This window comes from Ostrea edulis, chromosome 4, assembly GCF_947568905.1.
Source record: "Ostrea edulis chromosome 4, xbOstEdul1.1, whole genome shotgun sequence".
Lineage (NCBI taxonomy): Eukaryota > Metazoa > Mollusca > Bivalvia > Ostreida > Ostreidae > Ostrea > Ostrea edulis.
Window position 1 is genome coordinate 60,186,961 of NC_079167.1, and position 17,120 is coordinate 60,204,080.

General features: G+C 35.7%; 1 protein-coding gene across 1 annotated transcript; it reads right to left on the reverse strand.

Moving 5' to 3' along the window:
* Positions 1-347: 347 nt before the first annotated feature.
* On the reverse strand, positions 348-16,749 carry LOC125671626 (multiple epidermal growth factor-like domains protein 6). The gene is made up of 7 exons (XM_056163238.1): positions 16,512-16,749; positions 16,202-16,327; positions 15,883-16,059; positions 5,302-5,517; positions 2,790-4,349; positions 1,283-1,403; positions 348-1,156 (listed from the first exon to the last, which is right to left on the reverse strand). The coding sequence occupies exons 1-7, from the start codon at positions 16,570-16,572 to the stop codon at positions 1,021-1,023; spliced, it is 2,397 nt and encodes a 798-aa protein (XP_056019213.1). The 5' UTR covers positions 16,573-16,749; the 3' UTR covers positions 348-1,020.
* Between the last annotated feature and the right edge of the window lie 371 nt (positions 16,750-17,120).

Genomic DNA, 17,120 nt, shown 5'->3' on the forward strand with positions numbered 1-17,120 from the left:
ATCTAATTTCCTTATAAAACTCCAGATACACACTTATCGGAATTTATACATTGTATACTCATCATAAGGAACAACTATAATATATTTACTGTAAGGTCTGACACACACACACACACACACACACACACACACACACACACACACACACACACACACACACACAGAGAGAGAGAGAGAGAGAGAGAGAGAGAGAGAGTATATTCTACCACGCTTATTGCAAAGTTCAAAGAAATGGCGGTCACTATTCCGCGATATACCTTCTTACGTAATAACTAGTTATGAGAAAATTGATATCCATCTCGCTTGCACTTAGTATTTTGCTATAGTACAAAAATAAAGTATATAACTGATAATTCAATTTTTAATAATAAAAATCAATCAATATCAATCAATATATGTTGACTGAAGAACATTTGTCATTCATTAAAACTCAATCGTCTGTATTACGAGATCAATACACATGTAAACATTTTAATGCACAAACAAGTTTCCTTGGACTGTGTATTCAAATCAATTATTACAATCTGTCAACATCAAACTAAATGCTTGAAATGTCTTTTTGAAATAGTTCTAGAAAAGCCCTACCACCTGACCTTTTTCGTCAGCAAAAACATGTAGGCCCAGTTCATTTGGCAAACTGTCATGACATCACAGTGACCTAATACGAAGCTTTATACATGTAGGGAAACGATCCGCTGTATATTTCTGAGCCTTAGTAGAACAGAAATAAAGGTTCTTGTTTTCGAATGTTGCAGGATAACCTCTAAGGTCGAGCAATCTTAGCGTTACCCGAGGCTTCAATATTTCAAACAACGAGACCAAAGAGGTTATCCTGTAACATACACGAAAACGTGATCATTAATTCTTTTAAAATTTGAACAGATCACGTAGATATATAGTAATGGGCCCAAAGTCTACACACTCTCTTAAACATGTTAAATGTAGCTTTTTCTTTATTTCATTTTATTTGTGACTCAGTTCGAAAACGACTGAAGACCTTGCTAACACAGTCCCGCAATTTCAGGAATCGATAGTTTGATAATCAGGTTCCCTGCTAACACATTCGTTCCCTGTAACACGTTCGTAGTCATGGTCAGCTTCCTGGCAGGCGACTCGGACAGTTTGATAGGTCATTCGAATCGTTCTTTCTCGCTCCCTGAAATGTATAGACCTTTTGAATGGAAGCCGTTTTATAATAATATTAATACGATAGAGTGTCGGAGAGAGAGAGAGAGAGAGAGAGAGAGAGAGAGAGAGAGTCGATCAAATAAATTTTCAATACCTTTTTCGTTTCACAAAGAATGTAACCAGTGTAATTGTCAATACCAGTAACAGACCTCCAAGGACGGCGACAACGTAGACATAAGACGTTGTTGATGACGTACTCTTTGATGGTATTATTTCTAAAATTAGAATCAAAATTGTTAAAAGTAGTGAAAATGCCATCCAAATGACTCTATTCACAGTAGACAAGTCCATTACATATTCACCTGTATAATACTGTACAATAATGTCAGATTTTTGCGGTTTGAGAATAATTGACGTTCGTTGGTTGTTAATGTTTGACGCGTTGAATGGTAGTTCCTATTATCCTATTCTTAAATAATCCGCCATAACTGACGTTTTCATATGTGGGAAAATATTTAGATTGATATTTCATGTATGAAAGATTTTTGATTATTTTTTCCATTTTGATACAGACCAACTGAGTTATTTCAACTTCATCAATTATTTGGCCCTGTAATTCTAAACAAAATAATCGAAGTTCATGATTTTCGATATCCCGCAAAGAAACATTTATAAAATGCACAATTATTAAAATTATATGACTACCATTTTGTATCATGGTAGTTTGTGTATATTTTGTCGCTAAAACATTGTAACTATTCTGTAATCTGCTCACACAAACTAGTAAAATATCATATTTTTACAAACTTTTATTTAGAGCACAACCTACAATCAAACTATATACCTTTAATAATATGTTAACAAGAAAGGTGAAGATAACGAAGAGTGATCAATCTCATAACAACTGAATCAGATATATACATCTTGTATTTGGTATAGTAGAAGATGTAAAAAAAAAAAAAAAAAAGAAGAAAGCTAGCAGTAAACCTGACCTAAAGCTACAAATCTATTTAAACCAGAACTTCAATAAAATGGAAGGCTGAAATATTCATATCTTGTGATTAATGATCCAAATTTTTTGGTGACCGGGTTTTTCAACAGTCTGCTGGAATTCCCATGGCCATGAATTGTACTTCTTTATTACCTGATCTGTTTGGTATTTTTTTGGGTTCTTATGAGGCAGATTTTATTATAAAGCTTCTACATGGGAAGAAAAAATGTCTTGTTGTAGCCTTTAACTCGACATTTAAATATAAAGATATCGACTACGTTTATCCTATTAAAAATAATCATTTTCACATTCATATGTCGATTTGATATATCCCGGTGAACTCAAAATAAAAGACACCACTTCCATATCTTCACATTTGGATATTTTATTAAAATACATGCATGTTAACGGGAAACGAACAACTCAATTTTATGACATACGAGATAACTTTAGCTTGTCCAATCCCGAATTTCTGATCGCATTTGAGATAATTTCTAGTCGACAAGTGTCGTTAAATTTCAAAACGGAACTTAAAGTGCATTCTTTATTTTGTTTGTTACTATTCAAATATGAAAACAAAGAACATTTAAATATCAGAGTCCTTTAAAAGTATATTTCAAGAAACCGCATAACTGCCCACTTTTGCAGTAAATCTTCATTCATTACTTACGATCAGCACAGTTTGCTCCAGTAAACCTCTCTACACAGCCCCGGAGACACCCACCAGCGATATCACACGCTGATTCCAGACATGTCCCACTACAATCCATATCACAATGGATTCCGTGTCGCCCCTTCGTGCATTCTGTACAGTTTCCAAACGTTTGATCACATTTCTCACAGCTATCCGATGGACAGGGGGTGTCACAATAGTCACCATAAAAAGAACCTTTACATCCATTCCAACATTTTCCATTGTTTCCACATTCGTCAGCACATTTTGAATTACACTGACAAGAGCTACCTGACCAGCTTTCTCTACAAGAAGTACAAGAATCTGCCGAGTCACAGGTCAGGCATTCAGAAGAACAATCGTTCTGACAGTCACTTCCATAAAATCCAGCTTTACATGCTTCACAATTAAAAAATGAAGTACAGTTGTAACAGTTTTTGTAACAATTGTCAGCGCAATATACTCCGTAATATCCTGGTAAACATCGTGTACAGTTGTTTCCATTATAGCAATGCACACAATTATCCCTACAATCCTCGATACATCCAATGCCATGCTTCCTGTTACTACATCCAAATAAACAGTGACCATCAATTTCACATAAACCATCAATGCAATTCACGTTACATTTACTTCCACACAAATTTCCAGTAAACCTTTCTTTGCATCGGGTACATCTCGACTTACTGTCACACGATAAACAGTTCGATGGACAGCTTTGACACTTCCTGTCACTGTCTAGGTAGTGTCCTTCGGCACATCTTTCACACACTATTTCAGACATAGACAGTGTACATTGTGAACAGTTTTCTAAACACTTTTTATCGCATTTTGGACCTATCCATCCATTGATACAGCCACTTCGACATTCCCCATTCCTTTTACAGATGCCAGCAGAGAAACAATTCTTACTGCAGGACTGTGAACAATTTCCACCATATTTTCCAGCAATGCACTCATGACACTGACCGTTGATTCTATCGCAGGACTTGTTCCCGCCACACGTTTCTGGACAAATACGTTCACATCGTTGACCATAGCTTCCGTCTACACAAGAAATACATGGATCATTCGTATCACAGGTTGCATATCCACTGTCACAAGGTTGTTGACAATCCGGGCCTTTGTATCCGTCTTTACATCCCGCAGAACAGAGTCCAGATTCCTTATCACATTCATCATTCCTGCAACCTTCTGGACAGAGCTTATTACAACTCGGTCCATAGAAACCACTCCAACATTTTTGACATCCATTAACATTGTTACAAAATCCTGCTTGACAATTCACACATTTCAAACTACAGTTTTTCCCATAAGTACCTGATGTGCATTTATTACAGTCAACCCCGTTGTAGCCATCACGACAATCTGTACACCCTTTATATCTGTCACAGGAACCACTTTCACAATCAGAGGAACACTCTACGTCACACCTGTCTCCATACCAACCACTCTTGCAGCCTTTTATGCAAACTCCCGTAAATCCGTCACATTGATTGTCCAAACACTTTACGCACATCTTGTCACACAAGAACCCGTATGTACCTGTGCTGCATTCTATAGAACAACCATACATGTATTGATTTGTAAAGTTAGACAAAAAATTAAAACAAAATCAAATGAATTTAGCAAATTAAAATCCAATATCCCCTCTAGTATAAGTTTATTGTTTGAGAAATTCAGTAGCTAGAAGTCATGTATTCATTTGTAAAGCTAGACAAAAGTTTAAAACAATATTAAATGAAGATTAAAATCTTTTCATTAAAATCCACTTCCCCTCTGGTATAATTTTAGTTTTTGAAAAAAAGCTAGAAGTCAGCAAGACGTTTTTATTCAAAATACAAGATTTTAAAATGAGAGTCATCTGGGCCCCCCCCCCTTTTTTTGGGGGGGGGGGGGGTAAGATTTGAGTCGTTACATAAAAGTATGTCGCCGGATTTCCCCCTTAATCCCTGTATCAAAGCATATCCAAATTCAAGACATTTCTCATCATAATTAGACCACCGGAGGTTTTTTTTTTGTTTTTTGTTTTTTTTTGTTTTTTGTTTTTTTAATAAAGGTGAGGATATTATACACCTATTTACTGGGGATGAAGACAATAGCAAGTTTATTGTCCCCCAAGACAGCAACTATTTCCCGAGGCTGTGCCTCGGGAAATAGTTGCTGTCGAGGGGGACAATAAACTTGCCATTGTCCGAATAGTCAGTAAATAGGTGTTTTATTATACCAAAGTAGACCTTACTTGTTTCAGACATACCAAAGTGAAGTAAACTAACATTCGGCATTAGCCTAGATGCAGTCGACCGAGGTGAACCTAGTGGTAAACTAATTAGAGTTATCAGACTTTGACGTCGCAAAAAAGAAAACGCAGGGAAATATAGCATCCGGTAAGTAGTTTCGAGACAGATAGTTCAGAAACTATTTCACGGCTAGCCTTATTCAGAATAAAATAGCAAATTTATTTTATATAGCAAAACTATTCTGAGGTATAATAATATAGAATACTTACGGAATACTTTGATATCAACAACGGTCAAAATTCCATCAGATGTTTCTTTCAAAGCAAGTACTTGATCACCGGTAATTACTTTGTCATTGTTACATGTAATGTTCCAATCCAATCGCTCAATTCTATGAATCTGTATTGTAGCACACAAAGATTCTCTATCTAGAATTGAATTCTTATTTGACGAATTTCTCACGTATACGAAGTATCGTCCAACATCTGCAACAAAATACACAAGCTATACAATACACGATCTTTGCTTTAAGCGACGCGATCTTTACCCATCTGTCCGTCTGACTGTCATTTTTAAAACCTGGTCCATTACTTTGTAACTATGTTAACGTTAGACTTCGTATATGGTATGTATACCCCCCAGGGGAACGACACACCCTTTCCAATCATGTAATGATTTCATCATAGAGCATTATAAATAAGTTTTTCATTATACATCTATATATTGTGTATTAGTAATTATATTAATATGTCTGACATACAACAGCTTATCATTTGATTTTCTTATATGTTATAAAGTAACATACTTCCCTCAATAAAGGATATTCATCAGTTTTGACAGGATCTGAAATTTTATCCAGAAATGAAAGGAAAGGAATTAAGGTCGCCGTCCTGACATTATTGATTCGACATTGAATAAACCAGGTGAAAGTATATATGATAAAGCCGAATTCATCACACAAAGAATGAAATGAAGCTACATGTACCACGGTACTATTATATTCATCAGAATTCACACAGCAATGCTATTTAAGCGTCCGATTTTGGATCAGTGAAAGTCAGTCGGATATAACCTTGATTAAAAACGGAGGACCCGTGTCACTGTAGACGTTGACGCAATAAAGATCCCTCCCTTCTTAGGTCGTAAGCGGCAAGCACATGTCATCATCTATTGTTGGAGTGAAAAAAATTCTGATCAATCGAGACAAAGACTCTTTATCACTAAAAATGTGTAATGACCTTAGCCAAAAGTTCGTGCTAAATGTAGAAGTTGCTCGAGGATGAACCCTCAACGGAGGCCCATTGGCCACGACCATGGGTACTATAATAGGTTTTGGTTAAAACTAAAAAAAAGTCTAACCTTTACAATGCAATAATCTTAGAATAGGAGATGTGCATATCTATGTGGTAAAAAGTGATAATAAACTGGTCTTTAATCAAAGTTATTTCTAAAAGGTACCTGGTAGTATTTAACCCAGAGATATTAAAAGATGATATATGATACCAAGCAAACAAGGTCAATGATAGGAGTTAAATTCGATGCCTTATCGACACTGCAGAATTATTTATATTTGTGGATGGGGCTAATTGTGGTGGATTCCCTTACCAAAATGTAAAGTTTGCTGCAAATTTGCCGCAAGTTTGCTGCAAGTTTGCGGCAAACAAATCAGTGTGCCAGAGCTGTTTGCCAGAAGTGTGCAGCTAATGCCGCTAGCGGCATACAGTGTGCCACTAGCAGTACACAGTGTGCCACTAGTGGCACAGTGTGCCAGAAGTGCACCATAACTTTTCCTAAATGAAACAGTGTGCCAGAAGTGCACCACAACTTTTTCTTTGGTATTCAGAATCAAAACTGTGTGCCAGAAGTGCACCACAACTTTTTCTTTGGTTTTCAGAATCGTGTGCCAGAAGTTCACAACTTTTTTCTTAAAATTTTAGAACTGAAACAGTAAGGGTACCAAAGTTCACGACTTTTTCTTGAATATTTAGAATAAAAGAGCCATATCAATATATCCATCACAACATTTTCTATAATAGAACATATGCAACATTTCTCGCACCCCCTTCAATCGATCTTCTTGTCTTAATGGGAATTAGCGGTCATTTTGTCACCAAATATTGAATTCAATGAAAGTTGCCCTATAATAGATATTATATATTAAAGTAATAATTACACTTGTATTTAATTATTTCAAACACCTTTTAACATCTTGAAAAAGAATATGTGATTTTGGTGATTGAATATTATTGTCTTGCGAGACAGTATAATTATTCTCTAGTTACCTTTGCATGCTGTCAGCAAAATGTATTTGTTGTTTTTGTTTATATTTGAGAAATGATTTAATTGGGGTGCAGTGAATACTTCTTCCGTATATATATTTCTTTACATTAAAAGCGGTTATCTAACATAGTTTTATTAGGATTAATTTTCTTGTTTTTGTACATAATAAAAAATACATGTTCTTATTAGTCATCAATATGTATTTCAATATCATCGAGAGATTTTGAGAAAAAAATAGTTGCCATCACTTTCACAGCTAATGCCCCTTTAAAGTAAGATGTAAGTGCACAGGTATCTGAATTTTAATCTAATTATTTCAATTATTTATTGATTCACCAAGCATGTTGGCATACAATCATGTTACACAATATGAGATATATAATGACAATAAACTAATTACCAACAGTTCATTTACATATATGTAAATACAAGTATATATTTGATATGTACCTGTGATATTAGACTATGTATACAATTTAGTATTGCATATTACATAAATTAAATGTAGTTATAGCACTCTTCTTTTGGTGCGCAATTCAAAACATTCATGTAAAAATTAAATGTAGTTATAGCACTCTACTTTTGGTGCGGAATTCAAAATTTAGTATTGTATATTACATAAATTAAATGTAGTTATAGCACTCTACTTTTGGTGCGGAATTCAAAACATTCATGTAAAAATTCAAAAAACCTTCTAGCATGAACTACATTGACAGGGTTGCATAGTACTTTACAATGGTTTTCCTTTGATATAGCATCGTCTGAATTGTAGATGTTCAAAGGGTAATAGTTAATTAGAAAAAAATGTGAAGAATTTTTTTTTTATATCTAAATAAATGGAGAGAGAGAGAGAGAGAGAGAGAGAGAGAGAGAGAGAGAGAGAGAGAGAGAGAGAGTTCTTTTCCTTATTTACATGTATATCTGTTGATTACAGTTCAGATACTGGGTTTGTGAGTTGAAATTAATCAAATGAGAGTGGTAAAAATCCACCTTTATATGTATAATTTACATATCAGGATTTTATCCAGGTACGTTATTCTGGTTTGTGGAATGCTAATTTATACTAAGTTAGAATAATCTAAGCTGTATACCAAAGTAGGTCTTCATGGGGCTTTACGGCTCTATGCATCGTAAATAGAGATCGGGTTCAATGCGTCGGGTGTGGGATTCACACAATATATGCTGAGCGCGAAAGTTGATATTGACAGGCGCAATAATGTTATACCCGTAAACAACATTTTGAACATGAATCGAGAACAGGAGTTGAATCAGTTGATGCAGATATTCTGAGGAGAATCTTCCAGTCATTGAGTAAGTGAATTACTGTGTATCTTATAGTTATAAACTCTCTAATATATTGTTCAAAACGAAACTGACCATCGCTCATATTGTATGTTGTTGCGTCAAATCTTGCAAGTCGGTGTTTACGTTCATAAATTTACATGCTTCATTCAATTCTTTGAAATTATGTGGAATTATTTTTTTTTTTAAATTTCCTTTGCATGAGATTAAACTCCTTCTAGTTGCATTATCGTAGCCCTCGCGGATTTTTTTCTTATACATTTGGACAGGACCATATAGGCACTTTTAAAAAAAATGGAGAGAGAGGGGGGAAGGCCGGAAAACAAACAAATAATTAGGCCTATTTCCGTAATACTTATGCTATTTTTTGTTTACTTTCTACTCGGGTGATATTTGCAAAACTTAATTAGTTTATTAAGTAAATGGTGTTTTTTAATGAATGGTTGATTATTATTTTTTTTTATTCAAATGCTTATGATTTGAACCCAGATGTCCAGTTAGAAAAATTAAACTGCATTATGATCAGGGATGTGACCTCCGGAATCTCAATTTTGTCACTACATCAATGCATTAATACGTTATTAAAATGGATCGAAGGTCTTGTCTTGGCAATAAAGTTAATTTGTACGTAAAGTTGGGTCAGCATGATATTAACAGTTGTACATCAGATATTGCGTTTATTAGCCCAATGGGCTGTAACGCAACATTGATTATTGCTCGGCTTTGAAAATCGGTGGCCCCAGGTGTCGGGTGACGGTAATTACATGTACACACCCCAGAATGATTCCTCCTATGTTAGATGCTTTGCAAACTTGTATATAGGAGGGCCAATGGTATCTCGTAATTATTTAAATTTTTATATCTTTTTCAGAATATATTTCATGATAGTCATGCAGATTCAGAAGTTGTGATGGTGTGTTGATAGGCTGTCTTCAACTTGCCATATCTTAGAGTTCCAACATGCAGGCCTGGATTAATGTGTATAAATCACTAATGAAAAAAAGAATGACATTTCAATTTATACACACTTGCCAAGTGAATCTGATGAGACTGCTACATGTATTTGTGAGTAAAGGCACTCTGTCTTAACCGAAAAATTATTTACAGTTTATCACAACAAATGGATGGGACAGTAGAGCTTTTGCGGACAATATGTGATTGTGATGACCAAGTACTGAACAAGTGGAAGATTAGAAGAAGGTCCAGAATTCAATCATGTTTTTGATTCTAAGGTGCACACAGCATGGAGATAGTCCTATTATTCTCCCGTTCATCTATGATGGAGAAACTTGTGTAAATGTTTAGTGTTCTCCCTAATAATTAAGTGCCCACAAGTCTGTATTAATTTATCAGAATATAAAGTCCTTCACAGTACTGATTTTAAAATTAATGTAGATTGTCTCCAGATATTTCTGAGGAAAAGTGCATAGTTTACATGTGTGAATTTTGAATATATTTCATTCTTGTCTGCAAATGTTGCCGAAACCTGTTGTTAGGCCAAGATAAATAAATAGTCTGTTTCCTATTCCAACCTGAAAAAAAAATAGGGTAGGTAGGTAGGAAAAACATTTTATTTTATTTCAACATTTTATCGTTTAAAATTCAATTTTGACAAGAAACAAAATGAGAAAAACAAGGTTCATTTCTTTCTCACAAAAGGGCGGCTTACTATTAATGGCAGTTTTTCATGCGAATAACAGTCTCTACAAAGAGAAGTAAAGTTTTATACTGTTTTTGAAGATCCTGAGGTGTTTCACTGCCACTAACAACCCTGTGTATTATATTGGGTCAACATCCGGTTCACATATAAACTCTAAATAATATTACATTTCAAATCCGGCTAAATCACCACCAGAAATACTGTCCTGAACTTCATACGGCTCCGTGTTTTTTGGAATGCAGTTTATTGGCCAGCATAATATTGTAGTTTTGCAGTGTTTTGGCCATTCAGATGGACGGTCCTTCATGATGCATCTTAAAAAATTCTAAACAATGATTCATTGTTTTTTACCGTAGTCATAAAGTTTTCTCCCTCTTGATGTTTGCATTTTCCTATTGTAATTGCCCGTCACAGGGCTCACACTGGACCACAATTTTGAGTCGCAACCTGGCGTGCGTGCATCGACTACTACACGTTTACTGTTAGATCTATATTTCATGTGTATTATTCAAGAGGCATATACAACATATCATATATATGTCTCTTATTATTCTTACACGATGTATACAACATAGCTTTAATTAAATTTTATCATAAATCACTATTATTATAATATAGTGAAAATTGTATTTCAGCAGATTGCTTTTCAGTCAGTCTAGATGGCATTTCAGCACAATCATGGTTGTATTTTCAAATATTGTTTTTGGTTAAGTTGACTTAATTCTATTTCACACCAGAAAAATTTAGGAGTATTTCATAGCCTATAACTGGCTATATTAAATAAAGACAAGAAATGAGTTTCTATCTGTTTATTAATTATGTTATTAGTGTAAATGACATATAATACTCAGAAAAAGTCACTGATGACAAAGTTACTGAAGAGTAATTTCTGTAAACATAACACATCATCATAGTTTAACACATCACATTTTTCAAAGAATTCTCTTAAGAATCCTGTTTTCATCTTGAAATCCAGAATGACAAGGTGGTCCTTTAGTGAATCTCGTGTGGAGGAGAAGGGGCTTCAGGAAGTCTGAAATAAATTTTAAATGGCTTAAGATGATGTGAAGTCAAAAGATGATAGCATAGCAATTTCAGAAGAACCTACAATTTTGCGTTTCCTTATGGGCATTTTCCAAAGACCTCAAGAATGATGCAATTTCCCAACATTCCTCCATTTAATAGTAACTGACCAAGTCCAAAATAGGTAGCTCCCCAGTAATGACATGACTCGGGGTATCTCCCCAGTATATTACGATATGTAGGCAACTCGCACGTACACAGTTAATTTCATTCACACCTACCTGCACATAGGGATAAACCCTTTGTCTTGTGTAAACTGCTAAATAAACAAGACGCCCCTAAGTCTTATTGTTTCCATGCGACAGGGTATCCACATTCATTCTGCACAGGTAAAACAGCCCCGAGGCTGTTTGGATGCCAACAGCTGACATTCAAGATGGCGCCGAAATATCTAAAATACGAAATGTCCGTATCGCATTTCCGGAATTTCTATCGCATTTCCCCCTGAAAAATCGCAAAATGCGATGGACAGCGCGAGCCCTGTTGCCAGCAATGTGCTTGGTAAGCACACAGTCATTTGCGTATACGATATATATGTATTTTATCAAACAAGCAAGTGATCGAGATTAGGATTTCTAATAGTGAAACCGGAATTTTTTACTTCCGGAATATATATCGGCAGATAAATTTTTAAGGATCGGCTCAAATATTTTAGGGTCGGTCGGGGAACCGGAAACATACAATTTATTTATCTTGGCCTTATTGATGCACAGTCATGTTATGCAAATGATAGACCTTCTTAATTACATGTACAGAAGATCATGTCAACTCCTTTGTCTTAATTGTATACACAATTATAGCATTTATAGCATCATTTATATAGCACTTGCTAGTTTAAGAAGGATTTTATTTTCTAAAAGCTTTCATTTGACATGATTGATCTAAAACGGCCAAAATTCACAAATCTATTTAAATCACAACCTGACCTTATGTCAGAAAAGTGCCGCTGTGGGTTGATATTTTTCTCTTGGATCTTGAAAGAAATTCTTTATGCAGCAGTTTCCAAATAAAATGTACTCTCATGGCCAGGGTGGGACTTTACCGAGAACTTTTTAACATTGCACAATGCAATATTTGTAGATTAGAAGTTGTTGCAGTTTCTTTAAGTTTTCTCTCACATCTTGTTATAATTATATTTTATATTTTTGGTTGGGTTGCACAATGTGCAAACAGTTTATAAAATGGTGAATGACTCAGTGGTGGGCAAGCGACAGTAGCGTCCCTGTAATAGTACCTACTTTGTGTAATCAACTCCTTTCACACCTCTCACTTGATGTTCCTTAAACTTTGTACAGTTGTTAGGGATATATTGAAGATGTGCATGTGCCTTTTTGAAAGTGATCAGACATTTTTTGAAAAATTTACATGTAGTTGAACTTCGTCATTTTTAAGCATTTCTTTAATCGACAGTACCTATTTTGTGTAATCAACTCCTCGTATACCTCTAACTTGACATTCCTCAAACTGTGTACATTTGTTTTGAACACATTGAAAATGTGCATATGTGTTTTTGAAAGTGATCAGACATTTAAAAAAAAATGTATATGTAGTTGAACTTAGTCATTTTTAAGCATTTCTTGAATAAATGGTAACTATTTTGTGTAATCAAATCTTCATGCACCTCTAACTTGACATTCCTTACACTTTGTACAGTTGTTATGAACACATTGAAGATGTGCATGCATCTTTTTGAAAATGATTAGACTTTTTAAAAAAAAAAATTATGTGTAGTTGAACTTGGTCATTTTTATGCATTTCTTGAATAGATGGTACCTATTTTGTGTGATCAACTCGTGCACATCTAAATTGATATTCCTCAAACTTTGTACAGTAGTTATGGACACATTGAAGATGTGCATGTGTCTTGAAAGTGATCAGACTTTTTTCAAAAAAATTACATTTAGTGGAACTTTGTCATTTTTTAAGCATTTCCTGAATAGATGGTACTTATTTTTTGTAATCAAATCCTCTTACAGCATTTATTTGACATTCTTCAGACCTTGAACAGCTGTTATGGAAGCATTGTAAATGTGCATGTGTCTTTTCGGAAGTGATCAGGCATTCTTCGAAAAATTTACATGTGCATGGTGAAGTTGAACTTAGTCATTTTTTAAGCATGGTACTTTATGTAACCAACTCAGCTTTTACTTAACATTTTCCAGACCCTGTACATTATAAATGTTTTAAAAACATTGAAGATATTCATGTAACATTTTAAAAATGCTTCTCTTTTTTTTTCCTCTCTTTTTTTGTTGTTGAAAAATTCTACCTTTAATTTGTCATTTTCCCAGTATATGTTTCTACTGTTGTTCCTATGATAGAGAACATATTTTACAAGAACCCGGTCATTTCTGTTTTTGAATAATTTGTTTTAATTAGTATTTTTGAATATGTTAATTACTTGATATGTCATTGTTCTTGAAATTATATTAATTGAATTGTTATTGTGTTTTTGTTTTGTAATGACAGTTTATATATCATCCCTTAATTTCGAGCACACAGTGCCAGAAGTGTGCCGCAAGTTTGCCGCAAACTGTGTGCCAGAAGTCTGCAGCAAGAGTGTGCCGCAAGTTTGCCGCAAACTGTGTGCCAGAGGAAAAAATTGCATACGAAAAGTATACTTGCGGCAAATATGCCGCACACTGTGTGCCAGAAGTGTGCAGCAAGTGTGTGCCGCAAGTTTGCTGCAAACTGTGTGCCAGAGGAAAAAATTGCATACGAAAAGTATACTTGCGGCAAATATGCCGCACACTGTGTGCCAGAAGTGTGCAGCAAATGTGTGCCGCAAGTTTGCTGCAAACTGTGTGCCAGAGGAAAATTTGCATACGAAAAGTATACTTGCGGCAAATATGCCGCACACTGTGCCAGAAGTGTGCAGCAAGTGTGTGCCGCAACTGTGCCACAAACTGTGTGCCAGAGGAAAAATTTGCATACGAAAAGTATACTTGCGGCAAATGTGCCGCAACTAGTTGCGGCAAACTTGCCGCAAATGAGCTGCAAATTTACAGCAACTGTGTGCCAGAGGGCTTATATTTTATGCCTGTGTCACATTACTAGCGGGTACCGGGCGAGGTATAGGTATCGGTGGGGGACCTGTCAAGATCTAACACCGTAGGGACACATTTCCAAGTCTGCCGGGTGATTAGCTCTCCTCATATACCGCCCGCACCTCGGGCGGGACAAGGAAGGCAGCCGTATGTTTACCGGGCGGGGAGCGTATGGAATGATGGTGTTGGTGGCCGCCCGATATCCGTAAGGTTATCGGTAGGTAACCGGGAGGGGTACGTCCGGTACCCATACGGACATCGTACGGACTAGGTACCCCCGTGCGGTCACCGCTCGGACACCTGAGGGGTATCGGATGAAGCCCGGACGATGTCCGTTCTGAGAACATCCGGGTATCGTTCGGTGACCTTTGCCTTTTCATGCGTGTTAAGTGCAATTAAGGCAATTGCAAACTGGTGTATATATATCCATCGTCATCATCATCATCTCCAACATCATCATCGACGCTGTTGCCATCAACATCGACATGGCCAATCCTCCGAGGCATCTGAGACTGCCGTTCCTACGTCTACAACTCGCTGAAACACGTGAGCGTTATCTTACGATGGGGTTGACATCGCCAGGATTTAACTCCGCGCTAAAAGCTGCCGGTGGGGTATACGGGCCCTGAATGGCGTGTTCTCACCGCATGGTCCCCGGCCGGACACTTTTCAGATTTTGGCATTCTCAGGCCGCTCAGAACCCGCTACCTAGTCGGATACCTAATCGCAGTGTAATGTGACACAGGTATTAGTAAGGGTTGCTAATATTCTATAGTTTCGTGTGGACGTGATTTCGTGGAAATAAGTTCTGCGCATCGAAATATCTTATAAATTGTATAATTTTGTAGCAGTTTTGAATTTGTTTGCTACGAATATCCCCAAAACTGAGTCCTTACGAAATGTAATGATTCTATAGTACTAACAATTCGGAAGTTAAGCACAATTAGTTGGTTATGAGTTTGGGTGGATTGCACGTGCGATGGAGTTTCTCTGTTGACTTTATTTTTTTCTTTACTGTAAACCTTAAAATGGCAAGGTTCATTCGACATAATTGTATAGATGTTTGTTTTAGAGATATCAGTGTAAGGTGTTTTATGGATTGAAGTGTAGCCATATTCCTTGCTTATCCCCCTCACATCACGGGGTGATGACGCTACACGCTTCCTTTCAGTCTTAATAAAAACTTGTCGTAAACAGTTTTTGAATATTTTTCTTCACGAAACATTGATAAGCAAAGAAAAAAGAAAACGTATACACATTGGAGTAAGTAGAAATTGAACGAGTGAAGACAACGAACGATTTTCATTATATTTAGCACTGAACAAATTGAATTGAAGCGAGTCAACTAATAAGGGTGTAGAATGAATGACTGGTTTAGAAGACATGATTACGTAAAGGAATATGAAAGAATACAACTTTTTCTCTGTGAGATTGATCACTGTTCGTTATATTCACTTGTTCATATATCATTTTCTTACCAGCCGAAAGTATTATGTTCATGTATTTTACTCTTTCGATTTTATCAAAATTCACTATTATCCAAGGATTTTTCTCATATTTAGTCCGAGAGTATGTTAAGCTGTCTTCATCTACTGCATTGCGCGAGTCCCAACGTGTGGAAATTTGGTTGGTTCTCTGATTATAAGCTATATTGTCTGAAAAGAAAGGTGATAAAGTTAACATCATATATACTCATGATAAAATGCCAAAATGTAATTTTTAATGTCTCTTTTTAATCTGTTATTGCAATTTTGGTGTTTTTCACCCAGTATTTAAGAATTCTTCTCCTCCACATACTTCTCTGACATCGATTGGCAGTTAAGCCACTCCAGCCTTGTCTACTGCACGAGGAGCAGTAACGTCCAAAGCATGTTGAACAACAATTGCAGTGACATTCACAAGGTTTGTCGTCATAACACTGTGCTGTAATATATAAAATGATAATAGTATAATAATCCGTGTGTAACTATTACCAGCAGTACGTTAAGTAATTACAAGTAACGAATTTATTTATTGGTTAAGTGTGTATATAGTGTCTTACATATTATTATATTATGTTGGATTTTGCAAATTACAAACAGGTTAATAATGAGATACGTGTACGTACAATAAGAAGTTTCCAAAGTAAGATAGAATATAAGGCACATATATATCCAACGTCTGTACATTGTGGATGATAACCAAGAAGACAAAATTATATTTCACAAAAAAGTTTCCTTCCTTGTTGGAGAACATTCACGTGTACGGGATGTACAAATGATCTCTTGACTTCTCTTATACAAACTCACACTAGAACGTTGTCCATATACAAATAACTTTGCCTCTGATATACACGTGTGCTAGACTGAGGAGTGTTTTCCTTGACACAGTACATATTCAGACTACAGGTGACGTCACTAAAAGTTCATCAATGTATTATGATATTTTAATGATAGATTAGTTATAATATATGTCCATGTGATTTAATGATAGAGAAAATTACACTTGTATTCTATTCAGTAGCAATTTCGACTTTAGTGTAGTCTTAGCGGGTTACCTCAGAGCATTACTCCACCCCAACAAAACAGCGATATTGCTAATGTAAAAATATGATCTTTATCTAACGAACCAATATGTAGATCGCGCACAGGGTAGGAAATCTAATGTCACAATGTCACCGGCAAACAAGCAGAATGAAACTAAAACAAGGAAGCAAGCATTCGTTATTTAAAAAATC

Coding starts and splice junctions, on each gene's coding strand:
- LOC125671626 (XM_056163238.1), bottom strand. CDS start 16,572: ATGTACAGACGTTGGATATATATGTGCCTTATATTCTATCTTACTTTG. Junction 4,350..5,301: donor TGTTGATATCAAAGTATTCC/GTAAGTATTCTA, acceptor GTTGTTCTATAG/AATGCAGCACAGGTACATAC. Junction 1,404..2,789: donor TGGAGCAAACTGTGCTGATC/GTAAGTAATGAA, acceptor TTCTAATTTTAG/AAATAATACCATCAAAGAGT.